Source organism: Lutra lutra, chromosome 6 (assembly GCF_902655055.1).
Source record: "Lutra lutra chromosome 6, mLutLut1.2, whole genome shotgun sequence".
In the NCBI taxonomy this organism is placed as follows: Eukaryota; Metazoa; Chordata; class Mammalia; order Carnivora; family Mustelidae; genus Lutra; species Lutra lutra.
This window is the reverse complement of record NC_062283.1, coordinates 153085330-153104068: the sequence shown is the minus strand read 5'-3', so window position 1 is coordinate 153104068 and position 18739 is coordinate 153085330. Positions and strand designations below refer to the sequence as shown.

The 18739-nt window shown below is 52.0% G+C and overlaps 1 protein-coding gene across 2 annotated transcripts in view; it reads right to left on the bottom strand.

Moving 5' to 3' along the window:
• Positions 1–13636: 13636 nt before the first annotated feature.
• SMOC2 (SPARC related modular calcium binding 2) overlaps positions 13637–18739 on the bottom strand; it is a 148462-nt gene continuing 143359 nt past the window's right edge. For both annotated transcript variants that reach the window (XM_047734742.1, XM_047734743.1), the window contains exons 12-13: positions 16486–16523; positions 13637–13725 (exon numbers count right to left, since the gene is read on the bottom strand). In XM_047734742.1, the coding sequence (XP_047590698.1) occupies positions 13708–13725; positions 16486–16523 (56 nt within the window). In that variant the 3' untranslated portion in view covers positions 13637–13707. The remainder of the gene's footprint in view (positions 13726–16485; positions 16524–18739) is intronic.

The following is an 18739-nucleotide window of genomic DNA, read 5'->3' as shown; positions in this document are numbered from 1 at the left end:
GACCCTGGCATCTGGGTTTCAGCAAGGGGTATGGGCTGTGGACAGCACCCCTGCGGCATGCCACGCGTCATTTCCGGGCCTCCATTTCCTCACCGGATCTACACAAGTTCGCAGTCTGCCGTCGCTCTGAGCATCTGTGGTCTTGGTAGCGGGATTGGAGACATCCACCTGGCAGGTGTGGATAATGGGGAAAAGCCAGTGAGTTAAATATAGAAAACAAGGTGGTTTTTTTGACAATGCCGATCTTTCTGCCTCTTTATGGGGACCTCACATATGATATCAGTGATGCTGGTGACCTATTTGACCTATTTTTTAGATAATATTCGTATTTAAATCAGTAGACTGTGATAAAGTGGATGGCCCTTGCCATGTGGTGGGTCTCATTCGATCATTGACGGCTGTGAGAGCAAAGCCTGAGCTGCCTGGAGGAGGGGGTCTGCCAGTAGAGAGCCTGCAGACTCCCCACTCTTCCCTGGGTCTGCAGCTCTAGAATGTGCACGCACGCCCTCTTGGTTCTGCGTCTCTGGAGAACACTGATACAGCAGGTAGGAGATAGATGACAACAGTTACCAGAGGGACGACGGCTGCAGCGCTTGGCCCAGCATTGCCTTCTGCACCTGTGTCACCCGCAGGCCCTGGAAATGGTGGGGTCTGAGGCCGCGGCCCCAGCTCCGCTGTCCGGGATCGTCCCGTACAACCAGCTTCTTTATTCTCCTCACCTGTCAGGCGTCCTTCCCTCCCGATGCTACGGGAAAGTGCGAGCACACAGTTCGCCCCGTCCTCAGCTGTACACGCTCGGAGAAGGAAGATCGCATGCGCTCTGCCCATGTTGTAGGCCTGCTCTGAGCGCCCTCGTCAGTCCTGGTCTGCGGCAGATGCCCAGTGGGACTCGCTGACTGAAGAAACGTGGGGGGCCTGGACCCCGGCCACCTTCATCAGTGTTGTGGCCGCAGATGGAGAACCAAGGACACAGCTGCAGGGATGTGCTTGAGGAGGGGCCTCCGTATGCAAGTGACAAGGGGGGAAAGTGGCAGAGAGAAGGGAGGGAGGCCACAGGGTGTGATTTCTGAGGACCCCTGAGTAACTTGGTGAAAGTCTCCTCAGAATTACTCCACTTCGTGTTGAAACGCGACTGGATGTTTGTCCACCTGTTCCGGCCCTGGTTACCCAGAAGCCCCAGGTCCCACCGCTAGCAGGTGGGGACGTGCCCATGGCAGAGCACGGAGGACCCCGGCTCCCTGCATGCAGTTGTGCGTGTCTGTGGGCGGCCCAGCTCAGCGACCTCAGCGGTGGGCCAAGGGGTCCTGCGGCCCAGGCAGCCGTCCGCAGCCACTACGCCACTGATCTGTGAGAGCACAGCACTGGGTGTGTCCATAGAAACTCCCTTCTCCAAACCGTGGAATAACGTGACACAAAGACACAGAGCCGACCACGCAGCGGGCACCGACGGAAGCAGAGACTCGGGGCCAGATGCAGATTTTCCCTGACTGTAAGTGAAGGTCACGTGATGAGAGACTCTGGTGACAACGGCAGTTGCTGTGCACCCGTGAAGGGGTCTGGGGCCCCGAATAGTGCTCTCCTCTCCCCCAGGCTGACAGCGTCCCGGGCAGGGAGGGTCCCGTGGCTCATGGACAGCAGATGCCCACCTCCCCCTACACCCGTGGGGACCTCGGACATTACTCTGTCCCTGCAATTCTGAATGCACCCTTTTTTTTTTTTTTTTTAAGATTTATTTATTTGTGAGAGAGAGACCAAGGGCATGAGCAGAAGAGACAGAGGGAGAGAGAGAATCTCCAAAAGACTCCACGCTGAGCGCAGAGCCCAGCACGGGGCTCGATCTCACGACCCTGAGATCATGACCTGAGCCGAAACCAAGAGTCGGCTACTGAACTGACGGAGCCCTCCAGGCGCCCCCTGACCACTCTTCCGATTAATACAGAGTTTGACAACACATCACACTTACCCACAATTATCCCAACCCTGGCTTAAGTAAACGGCAGACCCAGGACGTTCTGTACAGGTAAACGCCAGAACAACAGAGGAAATGACTAACTTGCCCTTTCCACCACGAATTCCTTTCATCCATGTAAAAGAAACTAATTGTAACCTTGACTCTTGCTCTCTGATGGGAGTCCCGTATCCCAAGTGTGTAGCATCTGTAGAAGAAAGCCCGTGAAATTCTTAATGTTTTAGTCCCCCCCGGCTGCCAACCTTTCCTATAATTCTTGTGCTCTCCCTCCCACTTAAATGTTTTGGTAAAACCTCAAGGGAAGAGGGAAACCATTACTCTTAGGTCACCTCTGGATCGGGAACAGCACACGAAGCTTCAGGAGAGCAATTAAAGATAAAAACAGACCTAAGGAAACTGCGAGTTAATGCTCACGTGAGAGTTCAAGCCGTGTGCTGCCCGTCGTATGTGGGGGGTTGATGTTGACTAACGCCGAGGTGCATTTAAGACGACCGCCGCTGTCAGTGAGCACTCGGTCCACGTTCGCATGTTTTAAGGAATTCCAGGGCACAGAAATGTGGAACTCATTGTCTTTTAACCATCTTCTCTTGTGATCCCGTAATACCAGGCAGCTTCGGACAGAGCCCTCGAGAGCGCTCTGCATGACTCGTGCTGGCCTTCAGGCTCGCGCTCGGGTGGCGGTTTTTAGGCAGAAATATTCCAGAAACCCAGTGGAGTTGTGCTGAGGGACGTTTCTGAGAGCGAGAAGAGTGGGAAAGCCTGAACCCGATCGCTGTGTCCAGAGGGCAGGAAAGGAACACGCTGTCAGAAATCCATAATGAAATGATAGAACGGACGGTCTTCCCGTTTTCCCAGGGACAGATGGATCCGCTCAGCTCAGCTGGTGGTGACAGACGTCCCCGGGCCAGAAGCCGGTGACACGCAGCCTCCCGCCCAGAGAGCTCCTTCGGAGGGGCGGCGTGAGCTGCAGTTTAAGGCTGAGTGTCGGGGGAGGAGGCGGGGCTGGTGTTCCTGGCCGTGGGGCCCGGGTACCGTGGACGCTGCCGATGGCAGGCTTGTGGACTTCGCAGCTCGTGGGCGCCCTGGAACGGGGAGCTTCTGTCTTCTTGGAACTGGGCCGTTCTCACTGGGGAACGTCTTACACTCTCTGCTTCTCTAGCGATGCTCCCCGTTTGTGAACACTCCAGGGAGATGAAGGCAGGTGGAACCGCGGTATTCCTCAAGCTAAGGAAAATGGTAACTGCGGTGACGCAGCAGGAGTTTCCCTGCGAAGCTCCTTTCACTGTATTACAAAATAGGAGTCACGGACAACCCTTCAAACGTAGTCCGGACACTGGAAACAACAGGAGGGACCCGCCAGAAGCCGGGGGGATAAGGCGAGGCCGACTTCGTGACTTACACAAGAAAAATCCTTCGTGTCAGAAGACTTTCCTAGTGAAACACGAAAATGTCTTTAATCTTCAGCTCTTTCCGTTGTGGTCGTAAGGCATGTGTTTGATTAATCAAAGAATCTGCGCAGGTTACACCAGCGACTAAGCTCGAGTGAGAACGGCAGGTGCACCTCAGCAGCTGAGCGGGGATGGGGCAGCTCCGCGGGCCGGGGCCGCTGTCCAGAGTCCACTTGTTGCCCGCACGGGTGCAGATCCCCGCAGCTGTGAGCCTCAGGGGTGTGCAGGAGCACGTGTGGCACCGTGTGTCCCCTGCATGGCCTCGCAGCGAACGCGGCCTCGGGACCCACCCATAGCAGCTGAGGGCGGGTTAACGGGGTTACCCAGCTCTCTGCTCAGCAAGACGCAAGCTCCCCAGGGGCGGGCTCTTTCTCCATGTCTCTGTTTTCCCCTGATGCTGCTGGAAAGATCCTGACGCATCACGGTCCGTCAGACGGACTGGACTTGAATTCAGGTTCTGCCGTCTGGCCTCACCACCCGAGCTGTGGACGGGACGGGCCCCACACACTGACCTCCGTGTCCCCATATGCCTGTAGCACACGTTCATTGTGAGCGTTTGAATATCGAGCGTCACAGCAGGCAGGGCACATAAGTCATCACAGAGCTTTGTCTTTGCGTTGTCATGGGGGGTACTTCACTTTCCCAAGTGCCGTCTGCATCGCGCCTCATTGAGCCCTGCCGGGCCGCACCCATCTGGGCACGGTTCACCGATGCAGAAGCCAGGGTTCAGCTTCCTGGAGCAAAGGGGCTCCAGAGAGGGACGAGACCTCTCGAGAGCTGAAGGAGTCTTTGGGTTTGTTATCGGCAGAGAGAGGAACGAGGGAAAGACCATCGACACAGAGAATGTCTTGCTCACAGGGTCCCCGAGCCCTCAGTCACGAGGCGTTCAGCAGCTATCGGTTTCCGAAAAGTCCACCCATGGTATCTCTGCCATAAAAGTGAGTTACGCAGAAAGTTCTGCTTTTATTTTAAGAAATATTTATCATTTTTAGCTACAATACACCAAAATCTCTCAACAACCACAAGAAAAAAAAAAAGTGAGCACTTTGTTGTTTCCTTCACCATCAATGTGTTTGCTGATGAGTACGTGAAATGGGTCCTATCAGCCAAATCTTCAAAGGATCTTGTCCTATAGGGAATAAAAGAAAAAAAATATGGTGGAATTAAGTTTTGTTTAAAGTCTTAATATATAAAACTTACAAAGAGAAATTCATCTCTGTTGTGGTTCCGATTTCCTCATTCTGCTGAAATCTGCTATTAATTTGGAAATGTGTGTTGGTTTCTCCTTTAATTTTCATTAAATGTTACCTAGGCTGCATATGCATCTCGTGGGGCCTGGAAGCTGGTCTCTGCTCCAGGCAGACGCCGTATGAAGGTGGGCGGGAGCCAGACGCACTCGTGGAGGAGAGTCAGTCTCCAGGGGTGCCTGAAGGGCTTCATACGGACGCACATTCAACCCTGTGTTGTCTGCCTTCGACCCTCCTAACTCATCTGGCCCCTCTCCAACCACCCACCTGTCCCTATTGCCCATCAGCGCTGCGGGGTGCGAACACCACTCACCTCCTCCACCAGTCCGTACTCACTTCCTTATGCGACGCTCCCCGGGGATCTCACCAGCCCCTCCCAAGTTTACTTGTAACATCACGTCTTGATGTGTTTACATCCAAGTGGTCCAAATGGAGAACCTGTCACAGACAGATTATGTCCCCCCAAAATCCATACGTGGAAGCCCTGGATGAACTCTTAGTGCAGGTGACAGGGGGACACCAGGATCTGAGGAGGAAGGGACATAGCACAGGTGATGGGAGGACACTGGGATCCGAGGAGGAGGGGTGCTAAGAGTCAGCGGGGTCAGTGGAGGGAAGGGATGTACCACAGAGGGCATCTCCTGCTGAGAGGACAAGACACATCCTGTCCACTGAACCACGGGGAGGGAGGGGAAGGACACGGTCCCAGAGATCTGTGTTTTGGGGAAGCGGGGAGACCGAGCCCACAGCCCTGCGGTGAGAGGGGACTGGCTGAAGTTGTGCAGGGAGGGGCAGGGAGCCAGGGAAGGAGACAGGAAAGTGAAGGGAGCGCCTGGGACCCAGAAGAAGGTGACCATCGTCCTGGCGTAAACAAGAGACAAAGTTAAGACAGAACAGCCCGGCGTAATCAAATGGGACAAGAACTGGCATCATTTTGTCCTTCCTCCCCAACAGCGCTCTGCTGCGTGGCTGTCGGAGCAGAGGACCTTGACACCGGGGTCACTTGGTGCTGCGGCTTTGCCTGACCGGGGCGGAACGCCGCCGTTGAGTTGAGGACGTTTGCAAAAGGGAGATACTAAGGAACAGCCACGGAGGGCGGAGGATTAAGGTCGCACGTGGCTGTGGCTGCGGAGTGTCCAGGAGGCTGCGGGCATTTCCGGGAACTGTGGGCATTGGGTGCCTGGATCTCGGGTGTGGGTGAGAGCCGTCTCCACCGTGTCTCAGGGAAGAGGGCAGCTGGGGAGGAGGAAGGGTTCACCGCAGCGATGACCAGGGGCGTGGCTCTGGGTGCAGCGGAACTGTGGGCCAAGCGCCAACACGGCCGAGGGAAGTGAGAGCCTAGGACGACAGGAGCACCACACTGGAGGAGACGGCAGGGAACCGGAGGTGGGGTCTTCAGGAGTCCTCCTGCGAGGAGGGGGAGTGGGGCGTGAAGGCTGTGAGCAGCTGGGACAGCCCTGACCTTCCCCCTGGAATGTGCTTCTCTGTAATCCATGAGACGGACGTCAATGTCTTCATTGTCCCAGGGAAGACAAGTCCAGAGACGCTAACTACTGCCTAAGCTCACAGGCCACCAGAGCCTTCCGCACGGTCACCCACCACCCTCCCCACCCGGAGGAAGGATCTCACACAACTTCTACAACCTCTACCTTCTCTTTGGAAATGGAATTGATCGTCCATTAGCTTTCAGCAAACGTGAGCTATGCCACGTTGCTGTACGAGAAGTTTCCAAGGAGGAAATTCTGTGGCTGCAAAAGAGAAAGACAGGCCAGGAGTACACCCAGTGTCCTTGGTGCACTCCCGGGAATGCCGGCGGTAAGCCCTGGGCGTGGTACCCAGAAAAGGCGACCAGAGTGTGTGTGACTGGGGTCCCACCCCCAACGGCATGTGTGCATCTGTCTTTAATTGATTGAAAATGCATCCAATTTATAATCAAATAAGAATACTTTGGGCTCAGTGCCAGGGGATATTAATCTATGGGGCTTTTCTGCACCCTAAAGGTAGCCATCTGGGATTGTTAAAAGCTCCTCCTTCCCAAGTTTTATTTACATGAATGGTTTTGCTTTTAATACTCAATACTCAATGTGCATTTCATCAGCACGATGGGACACAGGCCCGGGCCCCGGTCTCCTAGGAAGCCGGCTCTGCAGAACGTGGGTGTGTTTGGCATTTAACGAAGAGATAAGTTCTCCTGCATTTTTTTCCAGCATGAAAGACGAAAGAACATGAAAAATAGCATGTCTGCTACAAATTTATCAAAAGGCCTTTCCATGTCAGGGGAAGCATGTGAAAAATACAAAAACCAAAAGAAAAAGTTGTTGTTAAGGAAGAAGAAACATCTGAAGATAATGAAAATAAACTTTTTGGGGAAGAAAATACATGGATTTAATTATCTAGGAGATATTTACTGGATGTGAGCAGTGTAAAGACAGACAATTCTTTGGAAAATCTAACTTTTTGAAATGGTGACCTAATCATGACCTAATTCAGTGATGTAATAGGTCCTTGCTAAAATTGGGGCACGGTTTTCAAAGCATATACTTTTTTTAAAAAAGATTTTGTTTATTTATTTGAAAGAGAGAGAGAGAGTGAGAGAGAGTGAGCACAAGAGACCACACAAGCAGGGGAGGGGCAGAGGGAGAAGCAGACGCCCCACTGAGCACGGAGCCTGGTGCAGGGCTCGAACCAAGGACCCAGGGATCAGGACCTGAGCTGAAGGCAGAGTCTTAACCCCCTGCGCCCCAGGTGCCCCTAGAAGTGAATCCTGTACAGACACACTTAGCGTGCAGATTCTGGGAGTTAAAGGAAGAAATCACGGGCGGGCGGATTCTTAGCCAATCTGGCACGTAAAGGATTCTCAACGGCCCTCATGGGTCTCCAGTGAATGACAGGGAAGCCCTGGCAACGCGTTGCAGGCAATCCTGAAAAAAAACAGAAACAACAACTTCTGGAAATGAAAAAAGGGTGGGATTGTTCAACATGTGGCGAGAGAATAACGGAAGCGAGTGACAGACGTGGAGCGCCGTTGAGAGGCGGGAGTGACACCGCAGGATGTGACCATGACAATGTGGGGTGACCGGCGGAGGGGTGACCCGTGGCAGGAAGCCGCTGCCCCCCTCTGGCTGGGCGGGCACTTCAGCGGCCAGTGGAGCCGTGTCCTCCCCCTGCTCCCAACCTTCTGTTATTACCATTTTCCTTTCTCTGGAATATATCCTGATAATGGTAAATTAGTAACGGGATACGATTTATTTCTACATGTTTCACTCCATAAACCTCTTTTCCAGGCAAATATACTTGGAAAAATCAAAAATAACCACAGCAAATGCCGCAGTTGGGGACGGCGTGGAGGACAGCCTCTCACTTAGTACTGAAGAAGCTGGTGGGACCCCGGCCCCGTCTTCATCACCCACATGGCAGTTCTGCACTCCTCTTCCATGGGACCTGCAGGTGCTTTGAGGGGGGCTTTGAGGACCGGCTCTGCTCGGACGACCTCCCAGAACACCCGCGGCGAGCTCGGGAGGGGCTCCCACACCAGGCTGCGGTGTCTCGGGCTTGTCCGTAAGAGCTGGTGCGTGAGCCGGGCTTCCAGAAGAGCCGCCTTCCGGTGCAGCCCTGATGATGGCAATGGGCACGTCCAGCTTCCACTTTATGCCCTTTCCCCCAGCTGAGAAGGAGGGTGCAGTCACGGTGCCGGAACGTCCGGAAGCTTCTGTGTGCAGAGACTGTTCTGATGGGACGCGGGAGGGACTCTGTCTGGTGCCGAAGCCATTCCAGCTTCCACCTGCCGTGCTTGCATCGAAGCGGGACCAGCAGCCAGAAATCCTGTTTCCTTTTAAATTTTTTATTCTGGTATAATAACATGCAGGGCCGTATTCCTTCAGGCGTACGATACAGCGACCCAGCAACTCTACACGCCCCACAGCGTCATCACCGTGTCCGGGCTCTGAATCCCACTGTGCTATTTCTCCCAACGTTGAAAGAAAAATCGCCTATCCAACCAAACCGACCCCATCTTAAAACATATTTAAATCATTTATTTTATTGTACTTTTTAGAAATATGTTTCTTTTATCAGAACAAGCCTCAGTTAATAAAGTTATTAGCCAAATTAGGAAGATCATTTTCTTCGGTGAGAAAGTAAAAGTCTCGCCCTATTTTACGTAATAAAACTGAGCTTCATGAATCATGAATATGGAGCTTGAAACTATAACCTTCAGACCCTTACCCCGAGGCACACTTACCAGACCTTAGAAGCAATAAAAAGGCACCTTTCCTCTTAACTCCAGTAGCCACGGTTAATTGAAAAGCGATAAAAAGGTAGGCCGGTAGGGAACATAAAAATTCCATCTTTTTCCACAAAGAAACAATATATTCACTGAGCATAATTTCCACTTTAATTCAAGGGAACAAAACATTTGTTCTGAAGTTAAAAAATTAATAACAAGATGCATAAAGCCTTTCTGCTAGGGAACACATACGAATTGAATTAAGTTGTCAGCTTTATCAGTACTTAACCTCCAGACAGCCACAGAAAATAGGCCAAAGAGAAGGTATTTATTTCACATAAAATATATAAATGGAGTAAAAATTATTAGGGGCGGACCATTAAATAGCAGAGGGTGGTGAGGGGAGAGCAGCTGCCTGCCAGGGACGCCTTTGCCTTGGCTCTTCCAACAGAACAACCATGTCCTCCCTGGCGGCAAAGGCCTGGCTCCAAGTCTGACACCAGGAATGCAGGGGACAGTTGTCAGTGGAGGGACACTTAAGGGAAGTCTACCAGATGGGCTCAGGGACACTGAGAGACATCAGTCATGCCACGTTCGGCGGGCATAAGCCTTGGCCTGTGCCCTCCGACCCCGCCGAGCCTGGGGACCACACGCTGGAGCCAGCCACACTGTAGGGTGACAGAGCCACCCCGAGGGGTGACTGCAGCGTCCGGCCCATGGGGAGTCCATCCATCTGCTTGCAACTGGAGGAAAATGGCTCCTACCCGCCGTGCCCTGGCTTTCTATTCCTTTCGTAAAATGAAGTCAATTCCTCACAATAAAATTCCCATATTTCCATCCTGAGGGAGATTCCTTCTGTAGGAACGACCTGCCAGATTTACCCCGATGTGTGGGGCTTGGAGTTTCAGATTCAGGTTTCCCTTGTTCTTGATTCTTTTCTGATGGGGAGAGTCCGAACTGCGTGATATGAAAGTCCTGACACCTGAATGTGAGTTCCTAATGCCATCAATTGAACGCCTGTTTTATGCCAAACAGGTCACACCATGAGCAAATGGTGAGGCAGATGGTGCTGTTGTCCAGCGAGGTCCGTGCTCTCACTCTCCGAGGCTGCACACTAACGCCGCACCTGTCCAGCTGCACCGCTGGATGTGGAGCACTGCTAACAAGAGGTACAGAGGACACTGTGTGTGCGACTGCGGTCCAGGCAGCGGGTCGTCCTGACCACAAGTAGGGCTCAGTATCTGGTGGGCAGCACACCTCTCCCTGGCCTGTGATGAGCTTTGAGCACGTGACGGGCTCTGACGAGTAGATGTGGGCAGACAGGTCATAAACTAAGGCTTGAACGCCTTTGTGTGGTTGGGTTTATTGTGATTCACGCACAGCCATGTGGGAACATGCCCCCGGTGGCAGAAAAGTCCACGGAGGGTGAGGGAATGGGGCAGGCCTGCATCTGGTGTGACACATGGAGGAGGGTCAAGCTGAGCCCAGACTGGACTGCAATCCTGGCCAACACAAGAAGTGTGAATGAGAGTAAACAAGCACTGTTCCAAGCTCTAAGCTTTAGGGTGACTTGCTCACAGCATATCAGTAAAAGATGGTTAAAATAACTTTTTAGAGTGAAGAAATACCAAAAATGGCTAAATATCTAATTAGTCAAAATGCTTTTCACAATTGTAGGCTAAGTGGTATTGTGTGATTAGGGAGAAAACCACCATCGTTACAATTACCACCATCACCACCACCATCACCACCATCACCATCACCACCATCACCATCACCATCACCACCAATCACCACCATCACCATCACCACCATCACCACCATCACCATCACCACCATCACCACCATCACCATCACCACCATCACCATCACCACCAATCACCACCATCACCACCATCACCATCACCACCATCACCACCAATCACCATCATCACCATCACCACCATCACCATCATCACCATCACCATCATCACCATCACCACCATCACCATCATCACCATCACCACCATCACCATCACCACCAATCACCACCATCACCATCACCACCATCACCATCATCACCATCACCATCATCACCATCACCACCAATCACCACCATCACCATCACCACCAATCACCATCATCACCATCACCACCAATCACCATCATCACCATCACCACCATCACCACCATCACCATCACCACCAATCACCATCGTCATCACCATCACTACCTTAGTGCCACATGCATTCTTCCTTTCTGGGGCAGCGTTGGTGACTGTATGAGGTCTCCGTCCCCATGGCAGTTATTGATTATGGCCGTCCCTTCTGGACATTGATATAAGCTGGTGTCTTCCACCTTGATATCTTTTGGAAATTCCAGGTGTAACATTCACAGGCATGGTCTGTGAGCTGGTCAGGGCACTTCTGAAAAATCTCTAACTTGGAAGTTTTTGACAAGGACGTAGGAGACCATTTTTAAACATGAGCAGAGCTGGGGAGGGAGGCATCGATCACTAAAAGCAGCCACACTAGGTACATGAAGGAAAGAGATTTCTGTTCTAGATTTGAACTTCGTGCTCTGCAGTAAGAACCCGGGCGGCAGCCCACACTCCTCCGCTCACCACCTTCCGGGCCCCCCTCGACTCTCCTGCGCGCCTGCCGTTACTGGAGCTCTTTCAGCTCGCAGAGCCCCTTATCCTCTCCCTGCTGCTCCACAGCCCCGTCCAGGCCCCACCCCACCCACGGGCATCTCCCGAGGGCTGTGTTCCTGTAGCTCCGTGTGGGTTTCCTGCACAATGGACTAGCTAAGGTTGAATTTTAACAAGATCACTCTTTTCTGAGCAGAGAGAAGAGTGTGTGAGAGGACAAACTTTCCAGAAGGGAAGAGAGAATTCTAAAGGAAATAGAAATGTAAGAGCCTCGCCTAGGAGGGGGCACTGGGCCTGGAGAGAAAGGGATGGTGCACAGCCTTCAGGCTGTGGACTGTGGGGCTGAGTGAGTGGCCACAGCTCTGAGTAAGGACCTTCTTTGTTTCTCCCGTCCTCGCCGTCGCATCTGGCAGCGAGAGGTGCGTTCGGCCGCTCTGAGTCAGTACTCGGTGAATGAGTGACCACTTCCCAAGACAGGGCCCAACCCTTTGTGCTGGGTCCTTAGCACTGCACAAACCCGCTCACACAGTCTTCCCCCAGAGGTACAGGCCGCCACCCTCCCTGTGTCACGGAGCAGGAAATGAAAGCACAGAAAGTCTGAGCAGCTTGTCCCTGTCACACACCCAGAGGGTCAGAGCCAGGACTCGGTCACCCCAGGCCCCAGCCGTCGTCTGTGCCTCCTTGACACAGACAGCTTGAAGAGTAAGCAATGACAAGGGGCTGTATTTTGCTAGAAAGAAAACAGTAAACAGAGTTTTGATAGCATATTTTATTTGAATCTAAGAAAACTGATTAAATTCAAAGTTCAGAAATGTAAAGTATTATCCAATAAATTGAGGGTCGTAACTGTCCTTGAACAATGATGACAGACACTTAAGCTGGTTTTGTGGCTCCTAAGTTTCGGGTTTTACTTTTTTACCGCTTAAATAAGTAAGAAGCTGCAGAAAATAGCTTCATGCCGAGATCATTTTACATGACGCGTGTTGTGGAATTTGGGGCCACAGAGGTTATTCTTCCGACCAAAAGTTGGAGCTAAAATAGCATCACAATTTGGCCCGCACAGCCTCAGACCATCCTCAAGACGGCTCTGTCGCGCCAGGGCCGCTTGCTGGGAGCAGCTGGTGGTGCCTGCGGGCCAGTCCTGCTGTCACGGTGTGGACCTTCGGCTCCTGACCCTGTTCTCACAAGCAGTGCTCGCGGATTTCCCGAGGCCGCCGGGAGAGAAGGGAGCCCGGGACCTGCAGGCACTCGTCCTCGGTGGCCGAGACCAGCGTCCAGCCCCCAGCTTTTGCGGGATGAGCCTTCCCTACGGAAGATACTCCGACTTTGTTAGGGTGATCATCTGACCCTGCGGGAGGCCCCAGAGTGGAGCAGGGTAGGACGGGTCGTGGTCCCGTGTAAGAGAGGCAGCAGGACAGATGAGCCCAGGGCGGCCAGGCAAGGACTAAATCCAGTCCTCTGACCGCGGGCCTGTTTACGCGGCGTCTGGACAGCGTGGGGGTGGGGGGTGTCATTCTCGAGTACTTTAGGGCGTGATTAACCCGAGCCCAAGGCAAAGCTCCAACAGAAGCTCAGAAAGGAAAAAGCAGCTCATCAAGATGGGTGGGAAAAAGCCTTTCCTCTCAGGAAAGACGGCTTAGTGGTTGCGGGACTCGCGGGGGGAATAAGATCTCCGGACAGCAAGAGAAAACAAACACAGAATCCCAAGAAACAAACAAGCCCACGCCCGTGTTGGCCGCGGCATGGGGACAGCAGCGCAACGCACACTTCTAAGGAAGCTTCCTGCGGCACTGTGGGTCTCAAAGGCAGCGACCGCGGGGTCACTGGGAGGGATAGCCCCGGCGGGGAGAAAGGCACGGGGTTGGGACCGCGGTGCCTGAGGCCAAGACTTCTACCATGTCGACATGTGGAGGATAAAGAAATCAAGCTGAAAGCCATTCCAAACACATCTCCGCCAAGTACAGATTTCCAAGGTCAAGAGAGGACACATACATTGTATGTGATTAGTTTTCTGAAGCCAGCCCTTCCATTTCACAGATTAAAGCAGTCTTAAATATCTCATTTCTACAAAGTGAATTTACAGTTAAAGTACAAAGTGCAAATACTATGTGTTTTTGTTTTTGTTTTTTAATTGCCTTTTGGTGAGGGAGTCTCCCACATGTCTAGGACGGCCTTGGCTGTGTGAGCCACTATCCTTGCTTCCTCGGCTGAAAGAAAGACAGAAACAGAGACATCGTTAGGACGTTCCCATGCCGTGTCTGTGAAGAGCGAGGCTTGCCTTCTAGGGACGACATAAGCCGACCTGTTGTCAACAGAGCAAAAGCAATGTTTTTTAAAAGACACGAAAAGAAAGATGTTGGTTTGGTCATTTGGGGCATAAGAATTAATAAAAACACAAACATTAACAAGCACTAACCCCCAACACTTCCTTCTCTGTCGTGATCAGGAATATCAGGGAAAACACACCGGCTGAGAAAATTAGCATTTACTTTAAATATTTTAAATAGATTCAGTACATGAAATGTTCTATGCAGTCTCCTGTCCCTTTGGATTTGTTATACAAAATAATCTTAATAGGGACGCCTGGGTGGCTCAGTTGGTTAAGCAACTGCCTTTGGCTCAGGTCATCATCCCGGAGCCCCGGGTTCCAGTCCCGCATCGGGCTCCCTGCTTGGCGGGGAGCCTGCTTCTCCCTCTGACCCTCCTCCCTCTCACGCTCGCTCTCTCATTCTCTCTCTCTCAAATGAATAAATAAAATTTTTAAAAAAAGGAAACAAAATAATCGTAATAATCTAATTTATGCTTCAAGTTTGTAAAGGCGTCATTGATTTTTAATTTTTCTTTTCATCTGTTCTATTTACAAGTCTCTCTCTCTCAGGAGAAACGCACCTGAGAGTCTGCTGCTGAAAACGGGAACTCTGCGCCCTGACTGCCAATTAATAGTAATTCGGAATGAAAAGGAAAAGCGATCTACAATCTTCCACATCTACTTTTCCAAGTGTACCAATACCTACTGATATAAATTGACCCTTGCTTCTGCTTCATTATTTAATATAATTAAACATTTAGGAGGCCTCTGGGCTGGCTCCGCTCCCCGGAGAAAGATACTAGGAGGAGGTTGGAAGAGAAAGGACGGAGTCTCCTGACCGAGCTGAAGGGAAGTTCTGCTCTGATTTGTCATGGATAAAGATAAGCCGTCTACCTTGCCTCACTTCTGGAAGAGCTGTGGGAGGGGCTGCCTGGGGGGCTCAGTGGGTTACATGTCTGCCTTCAGTTCAGGCCATGATCCCAGGGTCCTGCGATGGAGTCCCGCATGGGGCCCCTGCCCGGGTGTGGGGGTGCATCTCCCTCTGCCTCTGTCCCTCCCTCCAGTTCATACTCTCTCTCACCTCTCTCTCTCTGTCAAATAAATAAATAAAATCTTAAAAATAAAAAAAAAAAAAGGAACTGTTGGAGGAGACGGCCTGACGTATCGCCCACAGCCCACATCCGGGTCGGCGTGGGAGCCCTGCTCTGGTCCCGTCTGAGTCCTGCTGGGAAGGAGAGATCTCGAGAAAGACAGCTCACTCTCCGAATCAGTACCAGCTCCGGGGTCCTCCTGGCTCCCCCTGGTTCAATGTTTCTCATCTGGTTATTCATATAGTGAAATATTTCGGTGCTCGGTACTATGTTTTCTCTTCAAAGAAACATCCACGTATGAAGGATGGCCCGTGATGTGATGGGCACTGAGTGTCAGGTGATCAGGTGAGTCACTGAACACTACGTCAACACTCATGATGGACTAAATGGCCGCTAGCTGGGCATTAAAAAAAAAGGAAAGAAAGAAATACCCACGGCCTTCCATTGTTTTATCCCATGCAAGCCACGGCCAGCCTCCGCACGGGACTTAGTCCAGGGTGACAGTTCACAGTAATGGCTGGGAAGTCCGTCCGTCCACCTGGGCACCATAAGAAGAGCTGGAGAAGGTGCTCCCACTCCTTCTTCTGGGAGACAGCTGAAGAAGGAGCCTCGTGTCTCAAAAAAGTTTACTTTGGGCCGAGAGCCCATGTGGCAGTTGTCACCACCGTGTAATGACGGGGACCTGCGGGCGCCTCAGCCAGGGTAGTGCTTTCCGACCCGCCCTGTTCTAATGTGTAAGTGATTTGAGGTAGGTTTTAAAAAGGTCAAACTGTAAACACTTGCTAAGCAAAGAAAACCCTATCACACGACTTCCCTAATGAAATGGTTTTAAATCACACCCAAGGTGCGTGCGGAGGTCTCCGCTTAAAACCTACAACAGACACGGGGCTCGCCCTGGGACCTGCTGCCCCGACATCGAACAGCGGGGAAAGACCAGATCAGTTACACACTGGCAAGTGGTCCCGAGGTGGGAGGATCTTGCCTTGGCTTTGAGGGAGGGAGAAACGCGCGCCCTCCTGTTTGTCCTCCGGACAACATTCCCGACTCCGGAGGGCTGTGGCCTGGGAGCCCGATCAGCTACCGTAACTGCACAAATCTCCAGGAGTCAGAACCCAGAAGCGGGTCTGTGAGCACACGGGGCGGGCGTGGGAAATGCCTTCTGGAGCAGAAGGTTTGTGTCATCAAGATGCCCAGGTGGAAAGGTTCCCCCGAATGCTCAGAGGGTCTCCCCACAATCTCCATAGCAAATTAGAAGAAATAAATAGTAAATCCCTGGATAATTGTTTTTTAAAAAAAAAATGTTTCCACAAAACAAAAGGACTTGAACTTTTTTCTAAAGACAACAAAGTAACTGAAATTTCAAACAGTAAAAAAAAAAAAAAAAAAAAAAGACAGAATCTTCAAGTTGCTGATTTGGGTGGAATTTTGCGAGGCTCCTTCTGGCCACTCGCGGACGTGGGTCTGACACGCCCGCCGGACGGCTCTTCGCTGAGAAGGCCGTCTGGCCTCCGCCTCTGCGGGCTCCCGAGCGGGCTTGTCACGGCGAAACCGGCCGCTGCGGCACTCACCTGTCTGCTAGCGGCGCCTTCCGCGTTGGCTCTAGGGGCTGCGGGGAAACGGAAGAAGACACGGTTACAAACCAGGCAGCTTCAGCTGATGAAAGTTGCCACCAGTTTCTGAGGAAAGGATCAGAATCCCTCCAGGGAACGTCAGCAGCTGCCAGCCTCACTGGCAGGGGAACCTACAGGTGTGGGGCAGCACGGTCGCCGGCGACAGCAGCGGAAGGCGCCATGTCCGCGCTTCTCCAACGACACAAATGCTCTCGTCCAACTGTAGAAGAACGTTTCATTTTTCCAAAACTTGCAAAGCACCTTTTACTCACCAGAGGCCAGTCTGACCGCGCTGAACTCCCCCTCGGGACAGGAGGCCCTGAGCAGGGGGAACGCGGGTTCTCTGACATCTCTGGGGCTTTTTTATTAATTCATGAGAAACTAACATGTCTGGCTCAACATAATTTTTCCAAATCCTTGAGGGAAATGGAAGGGGGAGGGGGAGGCGTGAGATGTGCGGTGCTTGACCTGTGGCCTCAGCACGTGGCCTGTGGCGGAGGAGAAGGCGGGAGGCTCAGACCCACATCCTGCGGGCGCCCCCGGGGTCCAGCTCCCCGGCACCTGCCTTCCTCCCTGGCTTCTAGGATGACCCTCCCCCTCCCTACATTCCCTCCTTCATCCCCTCGGGCTCCTCCTGCCCTCCCTGCCTGCAGAGGGTGCCACCCCCAACACCGCAGGGCCACGCGAAGCAAGGCCACGTCAGTAAAATTACAAAACTACCAGAGGGAAGGAGGAAGCGTTTTACAGCCACCTGCGTGAAGTGGCGTTCAGGAATGGTCGGGAGTGTGTGCGTCTCTGGTAACAATGGACACCGACTGTTCCCGCTGACCCTGCACCCCCGGACAGCAACCGTCTGTCCCCAGCATGCCCAGAAGGGATGCAGCTAGCATGACAATCCAGTTGAAAGAGATAATTTGGTCAAAAATCAGTATTTCTTAATTGTTGAGTTTCTGTGTAACGGTCATTTTGGAGACTCATGAGGGAATGATGTAATGTTCAATGATTTTTTTTTAAATACTCCCTTTCTTGGTTTTATCATTTCTCAATATTTCAGTTAATTTTTTTTCTTTTCTGCTTTTTTTTGTAATAGCAAACATTCAGATCCTGTTTTCCAATAATGTATCTTAGTTGCAGTATTTTAAATGCAAAATCTTGTATCATCTTGTAAATTATGTGTGATTAGGAAGTTCATGGGTGATGACCCCTTGTCTTGTAGTGAAGCATTTTAACACAAGCAAGGATGTGCGTTGGGAACAGAGACAGTTCAGAGGAAGACAGACTCGGGTCTGACTGTGTCTAAGAAAAAAGTCACATGGTATCTGTTTTTTATTTAGTTTCTGATTTTTTTAGAGTAAAACATGCATTGCTAAGTAGTGAGTAAAGATGAAGGAAACAAAGACGCTGGTAACAGTTTGCACATTGGGAGCGCCCAGACTAACCCTCTCCTGGATCTTGAGGTTTTTCTGCCTTTTCAAAAGCAATTTCAAAGTACACAGGGCAGGAGGAAGGAACAAATCAAAATTGAAAATGAAAATAACAGTAGGAAAACAGAGAAATTCCTCCAGGAAAATAAGAGTTGCGAAATCAACTTGTTATGAATTCAAATCACCAAAGCTTATTTTTGACCAAATTGCCACTTTCACCAAATTTTAGCTGGCTTTTTGGGGGGAGGAGGGGGTTCATCAGCCATCTCCTTGGTTCCTAATACGACTGTAAAACTCTGTACATTTGTTGGCCTGAGAAGCGTAAGCCACGGATGTTTCTAGTGAAGAAGGACAGTGTCAGGGGAGACCCACTGAGCTTCATCACTCCCTGCCGTCTTCACCGAGCGCAGGAGACACACTCTCTCCTCCCCCGTGCCTGGCCGGTGCACAGAGACCCCTGGGACCACTCCCAGGACGTGGCCAGCATCAGACCAGCCCCACCGCCTGGAGCAGCTGTCTCCCCGCAAATGGGCGGCCCCCCACCCCCCACCCCCTGTGCGACTCCGCACTTACCCAGCAAGGGGCTTCCCCATCAGGAAGGATGCGGCCCCAGTGCTCCCGGCCTACTGCCTGCTGGGACCCCTGAGCAGGGAGGCAGCATCACCCTGGGGGATGGGCAGCGGCCTCCCATGTCGGCCCAGCCGCCCCGCAGCCGCACGCGGTTCCCTGCGGGATTCGAACCCACGCGGAGACCACATCCCTGCCTCTGCTCTACGGCTCAGCGGGGC